General features: G+C 54.7%; 2 protein-coding genes across 6 annotated transcripts; one reads left to right on the top strand and one right to left on the bottom strand.

Moving 5' to 3' along the window:
• Positions 1 to 72: 72 nt before the first annotated feature.
• Positions 73 to 16,043, bottom strand: ZBTB4 (zinc finger and BTB domain containing 4). 5 transcript variants are annotated; one of them, XM_033089797.1, is made up of 5 exons: positions 7,064 to 7,162; positions 6,284 to 6,353; positions 4,770 to 5,836; positions 3,153 to 3,951; positions 73 to 3,101 (listed from the first exon to the last, which is right to left on the bottom strand). In XM_033089797.1, the coding sequence occupies exons 3-5, from the start codon at positions 5,825 to 5,827 to the stop codon at positions 2,007 to 2,009; spliced, it is 2,952 nt and encodes a 983-aa protein (XP_032945688.1). In that variant the 5' UTR covers positions 5,828 to 5,836; positions 6,284 to 6,353; positions 7,064 to 7,162; the 3' UTR covers positions 73 to 2,006. The 5 variants fall into 5 exon arrangements, with proteins under 5 accessions (XP_032945688.1, XP_032945693.1, XP_032945692.1 ...); XM_033089802.1 differs by lacking the exon at positions 7,064 to 7,162 and adding an exon at positions 15,924 to 16,043 and having other exon boundaries at positions 73 to 3,951; XM_033089801.1 differs by lacking the exon at positions 7,064 to 7,162 and adding an exon at positions 14,676 to 14,827 and having other exon boundaries at positions 73 to 3,951.
• SLC35G6 (solute carrier family 35 member G6) lies at positions 15,181 to 17,630 on the top strand. Its single transcript, XM_033089350.1, is given in 4 exon segments — positions 15,181 to 15,248; positions 15,334 to 15,343; positions 15,725 to 16,517; positions 16,520 to 17,630. Coding segments are annotated over 4 exon segments (1,089 nt in total). The 3' UTR covers positions 16,738 to 17,630.
• Positions 17,631 to 17,783: the final 153 nt, after the last annotated feature.

Here is a 17,783-nt window from a genome sequence, read left to right as displayed (position 1 = left end):
CCTCCAAGGCCTTCCTCAGTCTCTTGTGGTTCCGCTGTGTGTGTATATATAATTTGTGTGTAGATATATATATAGATATATATATATATATGCTTTATTATGTATTTTTCGCAGTTTTTCTAAAGTGCCAGAAACAAAATTTGTGGGAACTTTTTAGTGATTTTTTTTGCATTTTTCCCTGTTAAAAATTTTTTTTCTCCCATAAAAATTGGAACTTGGTACATTCAGTAGGAAAACTCTTCACTCGGACTGTGGCCAAGACCAAGAAAAGTGCAAAGAGACAGAGGAGGAGTGAAGGAACAACACTCCTCCGTGGTTAACATTCAGGGAGCCTGTTGAAAACCTCCCCCACTTATATAGGTTGGGAGGGTAAGAGGAGGCAGGAAGATGTTCCTGTCCCTCCCCCCAAACTCACCTCCCTCCAAAAGCCATGATCTTGCCCTTTCAGTATCTATTGAGAGGGCAGCCATCTTGGCCCCAGAAAACAGTAGCTGGGAAAAAGGCTGACGTTTGATGACAGCAACTTTTCCCCTTTTTAAAACTGCACTCCTCCTCTAATTCCCATTTACCAAATTTGCTCCCCAAAACTGGCTCTCCTTTGGAGCTGCTTTTTTTTGGGGGTGGTTGGGGGGGTCTGATGGGAAATGTTCATCCAATCACAGAGTGGGGAGGCCCAGTTATCAGAGAATTAGGAGCAAACATTTAACTCCCCACTGGAAGGAAACATAGGGACCCCTGACCAGGGTTAACTAGTGCAAATTAGGGATTAGGGACTATTTAAGGTCCCTGCACCCCATCCCTAGGCTGGGATCTTTGGGTGTGGGGAACTGAGTCAAAGATGGGGTATAAGGTGCTATTTTGGAGGGAAAGTTGGTGGGGATACCCCAAAGCCCACCAAGGGAGTAGGATGGTTCCCCAAAAACCATCTGGAGTGATTAGTAAGGAAAGCGACACTGGGGAAGATGGGGTAAAGGTAAGGATGGGAGGTCATGTGCAAATCTTGGGCTTACCCACCCATCCAAACCCCATCATTTTTCTGGCTATTTGGTCTAGTCTGGGAGAAACCATCAGGGAAAAAAAAAAAAAACCAGGGAGAAAATAGATTCCTTTTCCCATCCCATATGGAGCTCCTCCCTCCTAGCCCCCAAATCTGGTTTAGCCCAGAAGAGGCCATATGTAGATGCAGAAAGAGGTGTGATCTCCTCACCTCTTTTGCCTTGGAAGAATCTGGGGCTCACTGGATTTGGGAATCAGGATAGGGCCAAGATTGGTGCTGCCCTGGGCTGGGGAAGTGCTCAGCCATGGAACAGATGGTATCCCCTCAACACCCCCTTGATCTGGATTGGGGGAGGCCATCTCCAGAGTCTAGGAGTATGAGGAGAAATATGGAAGATCCAAAGGTATGGAAGCCAAAGAAGGCATGGCATCTTAATGTGAAGGAAACAGGGACACAGAAATCCACGCTTGGAAGAATAGAATCCAAAGCCAAACTCCCAGGAAGGTGGGTGTCAGGTATCACAATGGTCTGGTCCAGGCCCTGGGCCGCTAAGAATGGAATGTGCTAGGAAGCATCTGGGCAAGGGCTTAGAGAAAGTTTCAGAATGAGGGGGAATCACTAGGTGAGAGAGATGGTTTCCCCCTAGGTTTACAAATCAGGGGGGTGGGTTAGACATTCAGAGCTGGTGGGGGCCATGAGTAGAGATTCATATAAGTATATTGCTCAGTTGCCCCAAGGGCTGGAGAAGGGACGGGAACTGGCCCTGCCCCTCGTGGAGGCCATTCCCTGGAGGAGAACTGAGAGGGGAACCATCAGAGATCCCTTCCCAGAAGATATGGGAAAACTACAATCTCACACAAAACATCCTGACTCCTGAGCTCCAGGGGCCCCTGAGTCCCTGCACAAAAGTGTGAAGGGGTTCCCAAGGGGCAGGGAAACCAGGGAGCTGGTAGTGGCGGGGGTTCAGGGAGGGTGGCATCTGGTGAAAGGGGAGATCTGGGCCCAGAGCTCACCCCACATCTCCCTTCTGGGTTCCCTCAACCCCTGCTCGTTCCCCTTCTCCCTTAGGGGGGACTGGTGGAGGAAGAGTTGGAGGGGGTGGAGTTGGGGGTGTAGGGGCTGCTGCTTGAGGATTGACTGCGTAGCCAAAGACCCCTGGTAGGAAGGGAAGGGCCCCCCCACTCTTCTCATCAGGTAGGACCATGTTAAGAGCAACTGGGAGAGCAGCCAAGTTGCTGAAGTTGTAAGGGTAGGCAGCAAGGAGCTGGGGGCCATAGACAAGAGGGTAGGGCTCAGGGTAGAAGGTGACTTTGGCAGCCCCCATCCCTTCCATCCGGTCACCCTCCCCAGCCCCCACAGGCCCCTCACTTCCAGGTTTTCCCCTGCCACTGCCAGGTTCCCGGCCACTCCCAATCAGAGCCAGTGGAAATTCCTGCACAGGCTGGTATGCATAGGTGCCCCCTCCTGCCACCACTGGGGGCTCCTCACCCCCTGAGATGACAGGGTCCTGGAGTGAGGCGGTCTCAGAAGCTTCCTCAGCAGCAGCACTCCCGCCACCTGCCTCCCCGCTGGATGAGGAGACTTGCATCTCTTGGGGGGCCTCCTCCTTGACATCCCTGGGTCTTGTGCCAATGCTGCCCTTGGAGTAGGCAATGACAGGTGTGGGTGTGCCCCCGGGCCGCTCAGCAGCATGCCTCTGCCCATGGCGGCTCAGGGCAGCTGCTGTCTTGCACACCTTGGCACAATGAGGGCAGGTGAAACGGGTGGAAGGCCTCCGTCCAGCCCGGGAGCTGTGGGAGCCCCCACTGTGGGCCTCCTGGTGCTTTCGCAGCTTCCTCAGGGTGGTGAATGTCTGGGCACAGTCCCCGCAGCGATGCCTCCGCTCACCACGGGCACGTCCTGCAGGGCCCTCAGCCGCTGGGGTCTCCTCCCAGCTCCTCCGTTCCAGCTTCTGTCTCCAGCGAGGTGGCCTGCGGCCTCTGGGCATCCCGCTGGCCCCGCTGCTGCCTGCGCCTGCGGCTCCAGCCTTGCGCTTGGGCTTGTAGGAGTAGTAGGGCCTCCAGAGCTGGTCCTCCCCACCAGCCTTCGATTCTTCCTCCTCCTCCTCCTCCTCCTCATCGTCCTCCTCTTCATCGTCCTCCTCACTCTCCTCCACCTCCTCGCCACTCAGCTCCCCAGGACGAAGGTCAGTTTCTGAGATGCGGCGCTTGACAATGGCCTCCTCACCGATTCGCACAGTGATCTGACACAGTGGAGGTGGTGCCTGTAACTGAGAAGGGCCTCTACTAGGCCCTGCAGGAAGACCCCCACCCCCGCCAATCCCACCAGCTGGCTTGGCCGTGTAGGTCAGAGTCCTTCCAGCCCGAGGGTTGCGGCCTTTGGCCTCCTCTGTGGCCGTGGCAGGCCCTGCAGCCGTTGCTGGGCTGCCTGCTGTGGCTGGGCTTGTTGGTGTGGCTGCAGGCTCTGGGGGAGGAGGTGGGTACTCACGCTTTTTGGGGGGTCTCGGGGGGGCAGTATAAGTGATAACTGAGGCGGCTTGGGCACCCCCTGTGCTGGCCAGCCCACCCCCCGCTCCACCATTGCTACTGCCCCCATGAACAATGACAGAGGGAGCTGGGTGGGCAAAAGTGATGACAGAGGGTGGAGGGCCAGGCTCTGGGGCAGGTGGGGGTCCAGGTGGTGGGCTGGGCGGCAATGCTGCAGGGGCTGGTGTGTTGAGGCTTGGAGAAAGGGGGGCCTCGGGGGCTCCCTGGCTGTAGGTCTTGTAGGGCCGCTTGGCTGCCCGCATGGGGAGCAGGCGGTACAGCTTGAGGGTATTGAGCTTGGGCTTATAGCCTCCATTGGGTGTCTTCTCACTGGCTAGGAGGCCCGGGCTAATGCCATGGAAGGCTCGCTGGTGGGTCTTCAGGTTATAGTAAGTGACAAATGTCTCCCAGCAGAAGATGCACTGGTACCTGGGCCAGGACAGAGGGAACAGGGCAGGGACAGAGCCAGTTGAGTGAGGGGCCCTGAAGTCAGGGCCTCAGCTTCCCATACCCTCTACTGCCCTCTACTCAGACCTAGAATTCCCCAGGCCGTTCGCTCACCCTCCTTTCATGCTACTTATCCTACCTGTCAGCCTCAGGAGGGACACCAATCCTAGCTCAATGTCCCCCACCCAGCTGTGAGAACCTGGGCCTCAGCTGTTCCATCTGTGAACTGGGAATAATCACACACGTTGCCTAACTCACAAAGCCTTCTTCTGAAGCTCAAATAACAGAATGGGGAAATATCTTATGAACAGGGACACATTATGGAAATACATATTATTACTACTGGTGGGGCATGCTTGCACTCCCCTGGGCCAGAACAGAGGGAACAGGGCAGGGACGGAGCCAGATGACTGAGGGGCCCTGAAGTCAGGGCCTCAGCTTCCCATATCCTCTACTGCCCTCCACTCAGACCTAGAATTCTCCCAGCCATTCGCTCACCCTCCTTTCCTGTGAGGGGAACTTTCTCCTTCCTCCTCAGCCTTCTCCATAGCACCAAACCAGGCCATGGTACCTAGAGACGCTAATAAGCATCAGCAGAAGGAACTGGGGCTGGAGGGAGGTAGATGAGTGAGTGATGGCGAGCAGATGAGCAGGGGCCAGTGGTGAACAGATATCTGAAGATGACTTCCTAAGCCCCACACTCTGCCCACTCCTTCCCTTGTCTATGTGGTCCCTGAGTGCTGATTCTTGAACCAACGGCCTCCACCTACCCCTCATCCCCATCCCCCCAGGCCACTCACCTGCGCTCCCCAGTGTGCCACACTTCGTGCTTGGTACGGTACTCAGCCAGGGCGAACACTTTCTCGCAGTAGCGGCAGGGGTACTTCCTCCGCCAGGAGTGTACGTTGCTGTGCCGCTTCAGGCTGGACAGGGTCACGTAGGAACGCTCACAGGCCGCGCACACATACAGCACGTGGCCGCCCACCACCTTCACTACATGCTCAGGGCCACCTCCAAAGCCCACTGCCGGGGTCAGGGCTGAGGCGTCCACTCCTGCAGGGCCACTGGGGCCAGAGCTCCCGGCTCCCAGCCCTGCAGACCCCCGAGTGCTGGCCCCCCTACGGCACTGTGCCTCGTGGGTCTGTAGCCTCTTGGGATGGATGAAGCTTTTCCCGCATCGGGGACAGGGGATGGGCCGCCGGGACAAGGTGGGCTGTGAGTCAGGGGCCTGGGCCTCAGCCCTGTCACTCTCCCACTCCCCGGCTGGCCTAGGCTCAGGCCCATAACTGTCCTCTTCAGGCTGCGAGGTGGCCATGGGGGCTGAGGTAGGAGGTACCCAGGCATCACCTCCCTCCCCCAGGCCCTGCAGGCGGGAGATGCCCAGACGCCGCCCCAGAGCTCCGATCTCTGCCACAGCTGCCCCGTCCCCTCCACCGCCAGGTAGTGCAAGCCGGGCACTGTAGATGAAGTTGAGGACATCAGAGAAGGCAGCTGCTGGGACCCCTGGCAGCTCCAGGACCCGAGGTGGGGATGAAGTGGGGGGTGAGGCTGGAGGGGGAGAAGAGGAAGAAGAGGAGGAGGAGGAGGAAGAGGAGGAAGAAGAGGAGGCAGCTGTGGTAGTAGCAGGGTTGGGGGCTGAGCCCCCAGTAATTGGTGGGAGGGGCAGTGGGGCTGAAGCGAGCAGGGCCTCTCTGAAGAAGGGACTAGAAGCAGCCAGGACGCTGCGGTGAGCAGGGAACTTGGTGTCTCCGGCTATGAGGGTGACGTCACAGAAGAGGCCACGGAGCCGCTGCTCATTGAGCTGGCGCAGGACGGCGGGGGCATGGGACGGGTCCATCACCTCTGCTGGGGGGGGCATGGTGCCAGCCTAGACAGAGGAGAAGAGGCCAGGGGAGGATCTCAGAGGCTGGGTAGAGGGCAGGGGCCTCTAAAATCAGAGAGGTTAGTTGAGAGGGGGTCGGAGTGTATTGGTCAGAAATAGTGGAAGGCTGACTAGCTTTTGGTCATAGAAGTCAGGGGTTAAACTTAAGGTCACCTATGTCTGGCCAACATCCAACGCCAGTATGTCAAACATCTGGGGCTAGAAGATGCCAGCGATACCTCAGGTTGATGAGGGTCAAGGGGTCAAAATCTCCAAACTCACAGACTAGAGAATGAAGCAATGGATCCCCCTCACCCACTGGAAGGCAGAGGAAGCCCCACAACTGCTGATGACTATTTCAGAGAACTCCCCAGCCTAGACAAAATGGCTGCCCTTGCTGGCCTGCTGCCTCGGGTCCAGTTTTTCCTAGCTGCAGACCTCTCACCGTCTCACCTGAGAGCACAGCCAACATGGAGCGGAATGGGGGTGGCTCAGTGAGTCCCTTCTGCTGGACCTCTTCCCTCTGTGAAGAAACAGAAACTATGTCCTCAGTAAGGGAACTGGAAAAGAAGGGACCCCCATGAGGTGGGAAGTGGTGCAGCTCTCAGGTCAAGGAGGACGCTTGGGCTGCTCTGCAGACCCTGACCAGCCCAGGAGCCTCTGTCAGGGTATTTGCTTAGGCACATCCAATTAAACCTAGGAGGTCACGCAGATTATTGCAAAAGCCTTGTTCTGCTGGACCCAGAAGTACAGGAACAAGATAATTTGCATATTCCCAATTGGCTTCAAAACATACAGCAGCTAAATTCAGTCCCATAGGTCCAGGGAAGCCTGTTGGATCACTCTCAAGTCCTTTTGGCCCAATCTTGGGGCTCAAAGTGAATCAAAGATTTACATTTTGTCTTTTATTATAATAGTCTCATTTACATTTCAAAATAGATTTGCTTGAGCTTTTTTATTGGGCCAACCTTCTAGATATTCAAAGTAGGAGAGAATCTTCTCTCATATGTGCCTGCCCCATAAATCTCAGAGGGGATTTCCGGCCCAGGTGCCAGGAGATCACCAAAGACCACGATTCATACACATGTGCCAGCTTGCTCCAGTCTTTGGAGGGCACTGGAAAGGCCACCATATCGGGAGTGAGGAAGCTTGGGTCCCACTTCTTACTCTGAGAGCTGGTGGCTTTAGGACTTCCACTTAAAGAGGGGGCGGAGAACACAACTCCTACCTCACCTCTTTCTGGGAGGCTCATCCAAAAGGAATAGCAGGCAATCCAAATGCCAGCTGTGGCAGTCACAGCACAGCACAGAAGGCACCTCACAGCTGCTCTCCCCTGTGGGCATAGCCAGGGCTTTGGAGTTCCATTTTTCAGTTGAAGATCTGAGTTCCAGAGCCATAGTGATTTAGCCAAAGTCACACAGAGCTGATAACAGGTGGGGCTTGTCCACAGAGCAAGGCCTGCTGACCTGAGAGCAGAGCTCTTGGCCCCTCGTCCACCCTCCACGAAGCCTGGGAGCGCTCTCCTTCCCAATGCCCTGGGTCACACATGTCCTCTGAGGTGTTTTGCATCAGGAGTTCCTCATACAATTCCCCACCCCCCCAAAAAACCTTCTTTTCCCATTTAGTACTGCTACTATTTGGACTAAACGACCTTGCCTCCACAGTCCATTTCATGTTCCAAAAAGATTGCTCTGACTCCTCTCCTGGAGAAAAAGGAGGAAGGTGATAAACAGAGGTGATATGCAAAAGTTCAACATCCCTGACAGCCAGGCACACAGTCAGTGCTACTCTGTCAGTTGCTGGATTGCAGATAGGTCTGCTGAAGAGTGAGGAAAGAGAGCAAGGCCTCCCAGTCCCTTTCATGACAGCCACTGGCCCATTGGGACCCCCAAGAGTCAGTGCTTTACTTGCATTATCTCCTTTGCTCCTTTCCTCTTCACTACCCTAAAAGGTAGCAGTTAGCTTCCCCATTTTAAAGTGACAGACCCAGGCTCAGAGGAGCTACCGTAGGTAGCTCACCCAAGGATATATGACCAATTATTAGTAGAGCTGGAATCTGATCCCAGGAAGTTTGGCTCCAAAGCCTGTGTTTTTGACTCTACCACATCAGGGTGAAGGGCATGTTTACAGCTGTGACATTGTGGTCTAATAGGAATATATAATTAATCTTCGTCTCCAAAATGGACACAGAGCTCCTAACTCTTGAAATTTCCTAAGTGATAAAGGATTAGGAGCATCTTTTGTTCTAATAGTTGGTCTTTGACCCTGGTTCCTGACACCAACCTCCTAAATCCTTTGGAATTTCCTGGGTGATGGGAGCATCTTTTGTTCTAATGAGGTGACTCTGGGTGGCTCCTGGTGGGTGGCTGATCACCAGAAAGACCAAGTCAAGATGAGAAGCTTGGAACTTTCAGCCCCACCCCATCCTCAACCTCTAGGGAGAGGGCCTGGAGACTGAGTTAATAATCCATCGTGCCTATGTGATGAAGCCTCCATAAAAATCCCTAAATTATGGGGAGGATAGAGCTTCCAGGCTAGCAAACATCCACATGCCGAGAGGGTGGAGCACCCCAACTCTGTAGAAACAGAAGCTCCTGTACTCAGGACCCTTCTAGACCTTATATACCTCTTTATTGGCTATTCATCTGTATTATATCTTTTACTATATAATAAATCAATGAACGTGTTTCCCTCAGTTCTATGAGACATTCTAGCAAATTATTGAATCTGAGGAAGGGGTTATGGGACACCCCAATTTATAGCTGGTCAGTTGGTCAGAAGTAAAGGAGGCCTGGACTTGCAACTGGCACCTGAAGTGGACGCACTCTTGTGGGACTGAGCCCTTAACCTGTGGAATCTGACACTATCTCCAGGTAGTGTCAGAGTTGAATTGTAGGACACGCAGCTAGTGGCAGAGAATTGGTCAGTGTGGGAAAAACCCACACATTTGGTGTCAGAAGCATTGTGAGTAGAATGTATAGAAAAACAGTTGTGTTTTTCTTTCAACAACACCCACGGGGGCCCCCACTAGCCCTTTGTGAAAATTAGAGGCAAGGTCCCTTCCTCCAGGAGGCAGCAGTCCTGAACAGGTGCGCAACACAAAGGTTCGATTCGAGCCCCCACGCACCGCCGTGGCCAGGCCTTCCCACCTGCACAACCATACAGGCGTAGCGCTTGCTGAGGCATGGCTGTCAAGATACTTGGACAAGGCCTACTGAGCCTTCTTAGAATAGAACCAGAAAAGTCCAAAGCTGGCCTAGTCCTTAGAGATTATCTAGAATCATCATCATGGCATTTGTAGCTGCCATTTATGAAACACTTATTATGTGCCAAGTACAGAGCTAGGCATTTTATTTGCATCGTCTCATTTCAACACTCGAAAAGGACCACAGTGAGGCAGGGGTTATAATCAACCCCATTGTACAGATGAGGAAACTGGGGCTTTCAATACTCCAAACTTCTCTCTTTCAGGTATAGAAAACATAGTAGCAGGGTGATATGCCCATGGTCTCATTGCTAGCCAAGTCAGGTTATGACTCAGGTCTCTGGAGTTCAATTGCCCCACCACTGGCCACTGACCTACAAGGATTTATGGGAGGTGGAGAAGATACTAGCTATGTGACCCTGGGAAAGTCACTTAACCTCTCTGTATCTCAGTTTCGTTGTCTATGAGGTGGAGATCATGAAAAGCTCTCACTTCATATGGTTGTTGTGGAGAATTAGTGAGCTAATAACTGGTAGTACTTAGAAGAGTGCCTGGCACACAGTAAATGCTGGCTCTTGTTATCATCTTGGAACTCAGTCCCGGAAAATGGTGGGGGGGAAGTGGTGAAGAAAAAGGCAGAAATCAGGCGTCATGGTAGGTTTGGTTGGCTCTGTGGTTTTCAGTTTTTTATTTGTCTTTATAGTTTCTCTACTCTTGACTGGCTGTGTGATCTTAGAGGTGTGACTGAGGCGGAGATCTGAGCACTACCAGATACACTGCACCTCTCGCTGTTCCCTCTGCCTGGAATGTTCTTTCTTCACACAGCCTCATGCATTTCTGCCCCACCTTTTTTAAGCCTAGACTCAAAAGTCACCTTCCCCTGGCGGTCTTCCCTAGCCACCCCACCTCCCCAAACTTCCTATCCCTTTCCCCTACTTTATTTCTCTCCTTGGCGCTTAGTAAAACATATTGTACATTTATTTCCAGAATGTAACCTCCAAGGAAGGGAGAGATTTTTGTCTGCTTTGTTCACTGCTATCCCCAGTGCTTGGAACAGTGTCTGGTACATAATGGGAGATTTAGAAAAAAACAGTAGTGAATGCATGAACCTGCCTTCTTCAAAGTCTGCCTGGAGTCTGTCCACCTTCAGGAAGGAAGACATTCTCAGTGCCAGACGGAGATGACCGGGAGTTAGGATGATGAGTGTAACTTGACCACTTCTGGGGCACTCACACTTTGCCTGATATACTTCCAGGGCTTTACAAAGTACATTGCCTCATGTAACGATTTCCTCCAAAAGACCACCCAAAGTCAGTATTTATATTATCCCAATTTTACCGATGAAACTGATGCTCACAAAGGGACGGATATACCCTTCTTCAGGTCACACAGCTCGTGAGCAGCAGGGTCAAAATTCAAATCCAGGCCTGTTCGAAACCCAGATGCTGAGTCTTTCCCTCTGCTATACTGCAGGAGCCTGTCTTGAAGGGAGGGGTCTATGGCCAGGCAGCGGGGTCTCACGTGCTAAGTGCTAACTGCTAACTGTGTTATGTCTGACTCCGCCCTTTCCCTTGCTCCCCACATCTAGCAGTCACTAAGTCTGGTTGAATCTGCAGCCCAGCTTGGGAATGGTTCTGGAAGCCTTCCCTTCAACCCGTCTCTGGCCCCCAGACTAACTCAGGGCCTTGTTAACACTCGCATGGTCCAAGACCATGGCCTCTCAGCTATTCCCCTACCCCTAGGCTTACCTTTTACCATCCAGCCTTCCACTCACTAAAGGTCAATGTCCCAAGTGCAGCTCAGGTGGTATCACTTCTAAGCTCGGAACCCTTTACTGGTCCCCACTCATTCCAGAATGAAGTTCAAATTCCTCAGCCAGGCTTTCAAGGGTCTAGTTCCAATCTTCCTTTCTAATCTTGCCTTGTGTTTGTCTCCCTTCAAGCACCCAGTGTCCTCTCTAACCTCAACACATCCCGTACCTCCATGCCTTTGCCTATGCTGGTCCTCCTGCCAGAAATGCAACTTTCCCCAACCTCTTCCCCAAAGCTGTCCGAAGTGTTAAGATCAAACTCAAAATGCCAGCTCCTTCTTGGCCCTCCCTAACCCACAGAACAAGGACAATCTCTCCTTTGCCAGGCTCATCAACATTTTGTACCTCTATGGCCAGCACCCGGCAGCAGATTTTAGCTCACTCCCTAGGCTAGGACTCCCTGAGTCACTATCTAAGCACACTGGTCTTCTGAAATGGATTCGTGCAGGTGCTGAGTTACACAAAAATTGGGGAGAAGTATGTGCACAGAGAAGCCCATGGAAAGCTTCAGAAAGGCAGCAGAGGACAGCATAGAAGAGCACAGGATCTGGAACCTGACTGCTAGCTTTACCTCTTACTAGCTAAGAGGCTTTGGGCAAATTACTTCTCTGGGCCTCAACTGTCTCATCTGAAAAAGAGAGGTAATTAGAATACGTACTTCCATGGGGCATAATAAAAACTAAATGAGCAATCATATGTAAAAGCACTGAGAACAATGCCTGGTACACAGTAAGTGCTAAATAAATGTTTATTGCTATTGTTATTAGCCAAGCCCCAATGAGGGGCTCAGTGCAGACAGCGGGCTGACAGTACCTGGCATAGGCATAGTCCCCAAACTGTAGTTACTTTCCAGGTACATTTCCCATGTGCTACTTACTTACAATATAGGCAGGACAGGCACTTAGCCCCATTTTACAGATAAGGAACTGAGGCTCACTCAAGGAAAATGCCAGGGAGGAAGCGGTAAGGCCAGACCCCTCAGTTCTCATCTAGGCCTCCTTCCCCTCCACAGGCCGTCATGCACTTGTTGTGCAGGCCTCACAGCAGCCAGCAACCCTCCCATGCAGGAGGCCCCAGCGATAGTGACTTTCCTGCCCCCCCATGCATATCCACCCTCCCAGCCAGGCTGGGCGCAATATACAGTAGTGTGCACATTTGGAACACACACACCATCCACCTACACACTACACACAACTACAGAAGGGCCCAGACCCCAAAGGTGAGGAAAACCTGTTCTGAGGAATCTGCCTAGTGAGCACATTCTGTTCCTAGACCCTTCCACAGTCCCAGGAACAGCCCAGTGTGCGTCACAGAAGAGATGGAAAAGCAGAGATACCCACAAGGGGGGCAGAGAGAGGGTGAAGCAGGAGGAGGAGGCTGAAAACTTCGTGTTTCTTTTTTCCATTTCAGTGACAAGAGTCACACCCGGCCTTTACGTAAACATGACCAAGGAGCCACTCTGTCCAAGCTCAGTTTCCTTGCAGCCGCCAGGCCTCTCCTCTCGGTGACCCTGACGTGCTGGGCAGGCTGGTGAGGGGCAACAACACAGACCCCGCACAAAGACTAGCTGGGCCACCCTGAGGACACCCAAGCCTCCCGCCTGCTGCCCTTGCTGAGCCCCATATTTATCTCCCTGCCTTCTTCCTAACATAGCCCCACAGCAGCCCCACACGGCCACTTAAACACACAGAAGGCAGGCACGCACACACAGCTTGCGGCTGATCTCTCAAGGCTGAGGCCCACATGCCCTTGTCACGCCACCTCCCTCCCCACAAATGTTTTCTGACCAGCTCGCCTCCCAGCCCAACAGCACAGACAGGCTCCCACAAACAACAGGCTCCCACAAACAACGTCACAAAAGAATCCCTTAGAGAATGTTGCACACATAGTCCCTTCCCCTTGCCCGCTGCCCACGAAGCCCATAAACAACCTGCACATTCCCCCCAGAGCCCCTCACACCAGTGTCAGCTGCCCCACAAGTACCTGAGACACACCCTAGGGTTTTTCACTTCCCACATGATAGGTGGGACCTGAGTTCTAGACGTGTGCCCCCAGACCCATGCAACTCACTTATCATACAGACACACGAACCCATCCAGCGGGCCATCCTTGCCAAGACTAGACCACAACTCAGCAGGGCCACAGAAATGGGACCTAAATGTGACACCTTCCAACTCAAAGGTACACAACCGCCCCCTCCAAATTGGCACATGCACCCTGCACTCTGGTGCAGTCCACAGCACTTACACCATGCCAACTATGCAGAAAACAACAGTTCATAAATAGTTCATATGTGCAGCACAAGACATACGTGCAAGAAAATACATGCTGGTGTAAAACCCCACATCTAACAAACTCTGCATGTATTGTACCATGCTTCGAATATGGGCCTGTCACCCAAAGCCACAAGGACCACATCTTGTAATTCTGCCCCACAATACTGGACACCCCACCATCAGGCTTTCTGTCTCCATGGCCCAGGGAGGGCCTGCCCAGACCCCTGGCTGCCAGACCAGCAAACAGTGGTGCCCAGGAGATGTTTACCTTGCCCCACAACACAGCAGAAGACACACAATCTCCAGGACTCACAGCCACAACCCTGACCCAACGGCGCAGCGGCTCTGGGGCCCCTGCTAGCCTTGTGCACCCCGCACACCCTAACTCTGGGGCGCAAGGCGTCCCACCCCTCCCCCTCTCTGCCTGGCTCCTACGCCATCGCCCTCCCAGCAGCTTGCAGCGCCCGCCAGGGCTCACACCAGCCCCACCCCACCCCCAACCTGCCCCACAAGGGGAGGGGGACATTCGGCTGCAGAATTAACCCTTCAAATGCGGAGGGCGGCCCCTTCAACCGCCCTCTGCGATCGCTCCCCCCCACAGCCGCCGCTGGGTGGGACGCTGTACCAGGGCCCCCTTAGTCGCCCCCCAGCGCCGTGTGCGCCTGGGGGCGGGGCCAGGCTCAGCCCCCGACCCCTTAGCCCCTAGGTCAACCCCCAAGGGGAGCGGTAGGTCACTGGGCGCCGGGCGCGGCTCCGGCCCCCGCGGCGCCGGGCAGCGGGGAGGGGGCCCGGCTGTTGGCTCCGGTCCGCCCTGGCCCTGCCCGGTTCGCCCGGGGCCCACCTGACTGCGATGGCGCCGCGTCCGCCAGGCCCGGTTCATCACCGTGGCCACCCCCGGCCGCTCCGGTTTCACCCGCCTCCAGCTCCGGCTCCGGCTCCGGCTCCGGCCTCGGCCCCCCCAGCGCCCGGCCCCGGCCCGGCCCCGCCGCTGCCGCCGCTGACATCATCGGCTCCCCCCGCCCCGGTCCTACCCCCACCCCCACCCCCACCCCCGGAAACAGTCCCCCCCCCCAGCGCCGCCGCCGCCGAGAGGAGGCCGGCGTAGCGCAGCCGACACCGACACAAGGCTCCGGGCTCGGGCTTGGGGCTAGCGCGCCTGAAGGCCTTCGCCCGGACCGATCCCGGGCGGGAACGGAACCGCGCTGGGCCGCAGGACGGGTGGGCACCGAGCGGGGCACGGGCCGGGCTGCAGCACCCTCTCAGAATCGCACGACCACCCTACTCCCTAAGATGGGACAACCCCTCCCCCGCTGCCCTTCACTCAGCGGTGCACACCGCCTTGAGCACGCACACCCTTTCAGGGTGCAGACCCACAACATGGCAGGCTCACAATCAAGTCCCGTGGGACCCGCAGAGCCAGGCTCAGCACATTAACAGGGCCAGCCCCGGACACACACAAACACACACACCCTCCCGAGAAATGCACGGGACCCCCACCAGGCCGCGGGCCAGGAAGGCCCCAGCCCTATAGAATAGGCACACATAAATGACTACCAGTGCAGATGAACACGCAGCTTGGTATTTTGTCCCCACCGGAGGAAATATCCACATCTATATACTTGTCCATAAATGCAGAGGCCTTGGTGTGGGCCTCCTGGGACAGCACCAACAAAACACCAGGTGGAAGCATACACAGAAGAAACACATTCCTGAAACTCCAGAGGGACAGTCCCAGAGACTCCTCCCTGGTGTTCAAAAATTCAAAACTCTGGAGACAGAAGAGCCAGCCCTCAGAGTTCCTTTTGGAAAAACCTTTCTGAAACAAAGCGAGACATAAATTAATTTAAAACCAAAGAAATCTCATCAGAGCTAGCCGTAAAGAGAAAAACACAATCAGACAAACTGTGGAGTCAGGGAGACAGATATAAAGCAAGCAGAGTTGGACAGTGTGAAAATAGGCCCACCCCTACCTCAGGAAGGTTCCAGTGAAGAACCCCACTGACCCCCATCTCAGGAAGGTTCCAGTGAAGGACCCCACCTCCCCTCCAATCAGGTCACAATGGCTGGAGCTCTGAAGGGCCCAGGTCCCCTGAGCCAGGAGGAGAGGAAGAAGTCCAAGGAAAGATGGTGAGTGTGGGGGCCAAGGGGGCATAGCCACCCTCCCTCTAACTCCTGGCTGCTCCCTTTCCCCTCCTCCCCTGAAACTTCCCAGCTGTCCTGGAGTTACCCACAAGTGAAATTCACAATGGTGTACCCAGGTGTCCCTGGAACCTGTGATATCACATAAACACATAGCATCTGAGGCCACCTCCCCTTCCTCAAACCAACACAGCATCCCTGGGTCCTCTTTTTCTCCTCCCAGGAACAACTTGCCCAGAGAAACATGATGCTCCAGGACTGCTCACTCCCTGCTTCCTGCTCGAGGCACACACTGTACTACCTCATCCATCTTTCAGGGCCTTTCTAGCTCCAAGAGTTCCTCAGCAAGACAGCCTGCCTCACTACTGTCCCACAGGGTCCTAGACCCCAGCCTGGCATTTGCCCTGTCCTAGGTCCCCTGGGCTATGGCTGCCCTAATGCCCAAGCTCCTTTCTCCCTAACAGGCTGGCAGTCACCCCTACTTCAACCTGCCCGACTTCACCCAGCCATCACCCCCTTCCACTCCGCCCAGCCTCCTCTCGCACCAGTGCTGCCAGCCCTCCAATGCCACCAAGGGTCTGCTTGTGGCCCTGCTGGGTGGGACCCTGCCTGCTGGCTTTGTGGGCCCGTTCTCCCATACGGCTTACCAGACTTCCCACTTACCCTCACTGGGGCTGCTCATCTGTCGCTGCCTCTTCCACCTTCCCATTGCCCTGCTACTTAAACTGCGTGGTGACCCACTGTTGGGACCTCCCGATGTCCGGGGCTGGACCTGCCTGCACACCCTGCTCAACGTCCTCAGTATTGGATGCGCCTATAGTGCTGTTCAGGTGGTGCCTGCTGGCAATGCTGCCACCGTCCGGAACGGTTCTTCCACTATCTCCTCTGCTCTCCTTGCCCTCTGCCTTGAGAGTCAGGGTCTCAGCGGTTATGACTGGTGTGGCCTGTTGGGCAGCACCCTGGGACTAATCATTTTTGTGGGACCTGGACTAGGGACACTGCAGGAGGGGACCACAGGCCTCTACACTGCCATGGGCTATGTGCTCGCTTTCCTAGGTGGCCTAGCACTATCGCTGGGGCTTCTGGTATATTGCTCCCTGAACTTCTCCTCCTGCCTACTGACAGTGGCCTTCCTGTTTGGCTTGGTGGGGCTGGTGGGCTCCGTACCGGGCCTCTTTCTGCTGCAGACCCCCGTGCTGCCCAGTGATCCTCTGAGTTGGAGCTGTGTGGGAGCAATGGGGATCCTCGCCCTGGTCTCCTTGCGTGTGTGAGCTATGTGGTCACCAAGGCTCACCCTGCCCTGGTGTGCACTGTCCTGCACCCTGAGGTGGTGGTGGCCCTGATGCTGCAGTGTTATGTGCTCTATGAGACTGTGGCACCTTCTGACATCATGGGGGCAGGGGTAGTGTTGGGCAGCATTGCCATCATCACCGCCCAGAACCTCAGCTGTGAGAGGGAAGGGCAGGTGGAGGAGTGAGATCATCTTGAGAGGCTGAGGGTTGGGGAGGGGGACGGGGTAAACAGGAGAGAATGGAATACAAACATGGGAGAACAAGTGACTGGAAAAGAACTGGTGTGGGAGAGGATCAGCCTTTGGAGTCAAGGGTAACTTGGGGATTTGGTGGAGAGGGACTGCCTAGAAGACCAAGAGGTGTGGAGTCCTGGCTGGGGCTTGGGGACGAGGCCTTAACTAAGGGGTAAGGTCTGAGGAGCAGATGCGAGGGGCTGAAGCAGGCAGGCCATGAGCCATGGGAGGATTTTCCCCTCTCCATCAGAGAGAAGAGCATTGGGGCTGGAATGTTTGGGGCTTTCAGGCAAACAGAGCAAGCAGCCGCACTGGGGGAAGGGAATCTGCCTTTTTTTCCTTGAGGGAAGTTTCCCTTCCTGGTGGTTGTGTCTCCCGCCCCCAACTTGGAGTGGTGAGGTGACACTGACATCAAACAAGGATCACTCTGAATGTATCTGTGCAGTTGGTGTAATCTTTGCTTTGGAAAGATAGTGGAAGTCCTACCCCTCGTATTGGAGAATACCTTGGGATCCACCCCTCCATCTTATTTCTGAAATATTCTAGAAGGGAGAGGATTTTCTAACGTTCAGATGCCTTGACCCTGAATACCCCAGGGCCCGCCCCATGGCTAATCTGCTTTTCCTGGATTGTCGTGGTCCCGTGATCTTTCTCCCGGACAGCGGCCAGCAGCCAGCCTCCTTCCGGAGCAGGCCTCTGAGCTGAGGTCTCTTCGAACGGCTCAGGCCGGAGATCCAGGACCAGAGTTCCGTACAGCGCTCCATTAGAGGCCAGGAGATGGCCAACCGGCGCGGGAGGCCGCTCGACACACACCAGCTACTTCTGGATAAGCACTAGGCCTCGCCATCTTGATCTGTTCATGCATATTCAGCGCGATTACTGCATATTCATGACTAAGGACGGCCCCCAGCACTCCCCCCTCCGGGAACCCACTTGGGAGGACCCGACCGGCCCCTCCTCCTCATTACCGATTCGCAGAACAGACCATTTTCCAGCGA

Source organism: Rhinolophus ferrumequinum, chromosome 21 (assembly GCF_004115265.2).
Source record: "Rhinolophus ferrumequinum isolate MPI-CBG mRhiFer1 chromosome 21, mRhiFer1_v1.p, whole genome shotgun sequence".
NCBI classification, from domain to species: Eukaryota; Metazoa; Chordata; class Mammalia; order Chiroptera; family Rhinolophidae; genus Rhinolophus; species Rhinolophus ferrumequinum.
The sequence above is the reverse complement of the archived record's forward strand: the minus strand, read 5'-3'. Positions and strand labels throughout refer to the sequence as shown.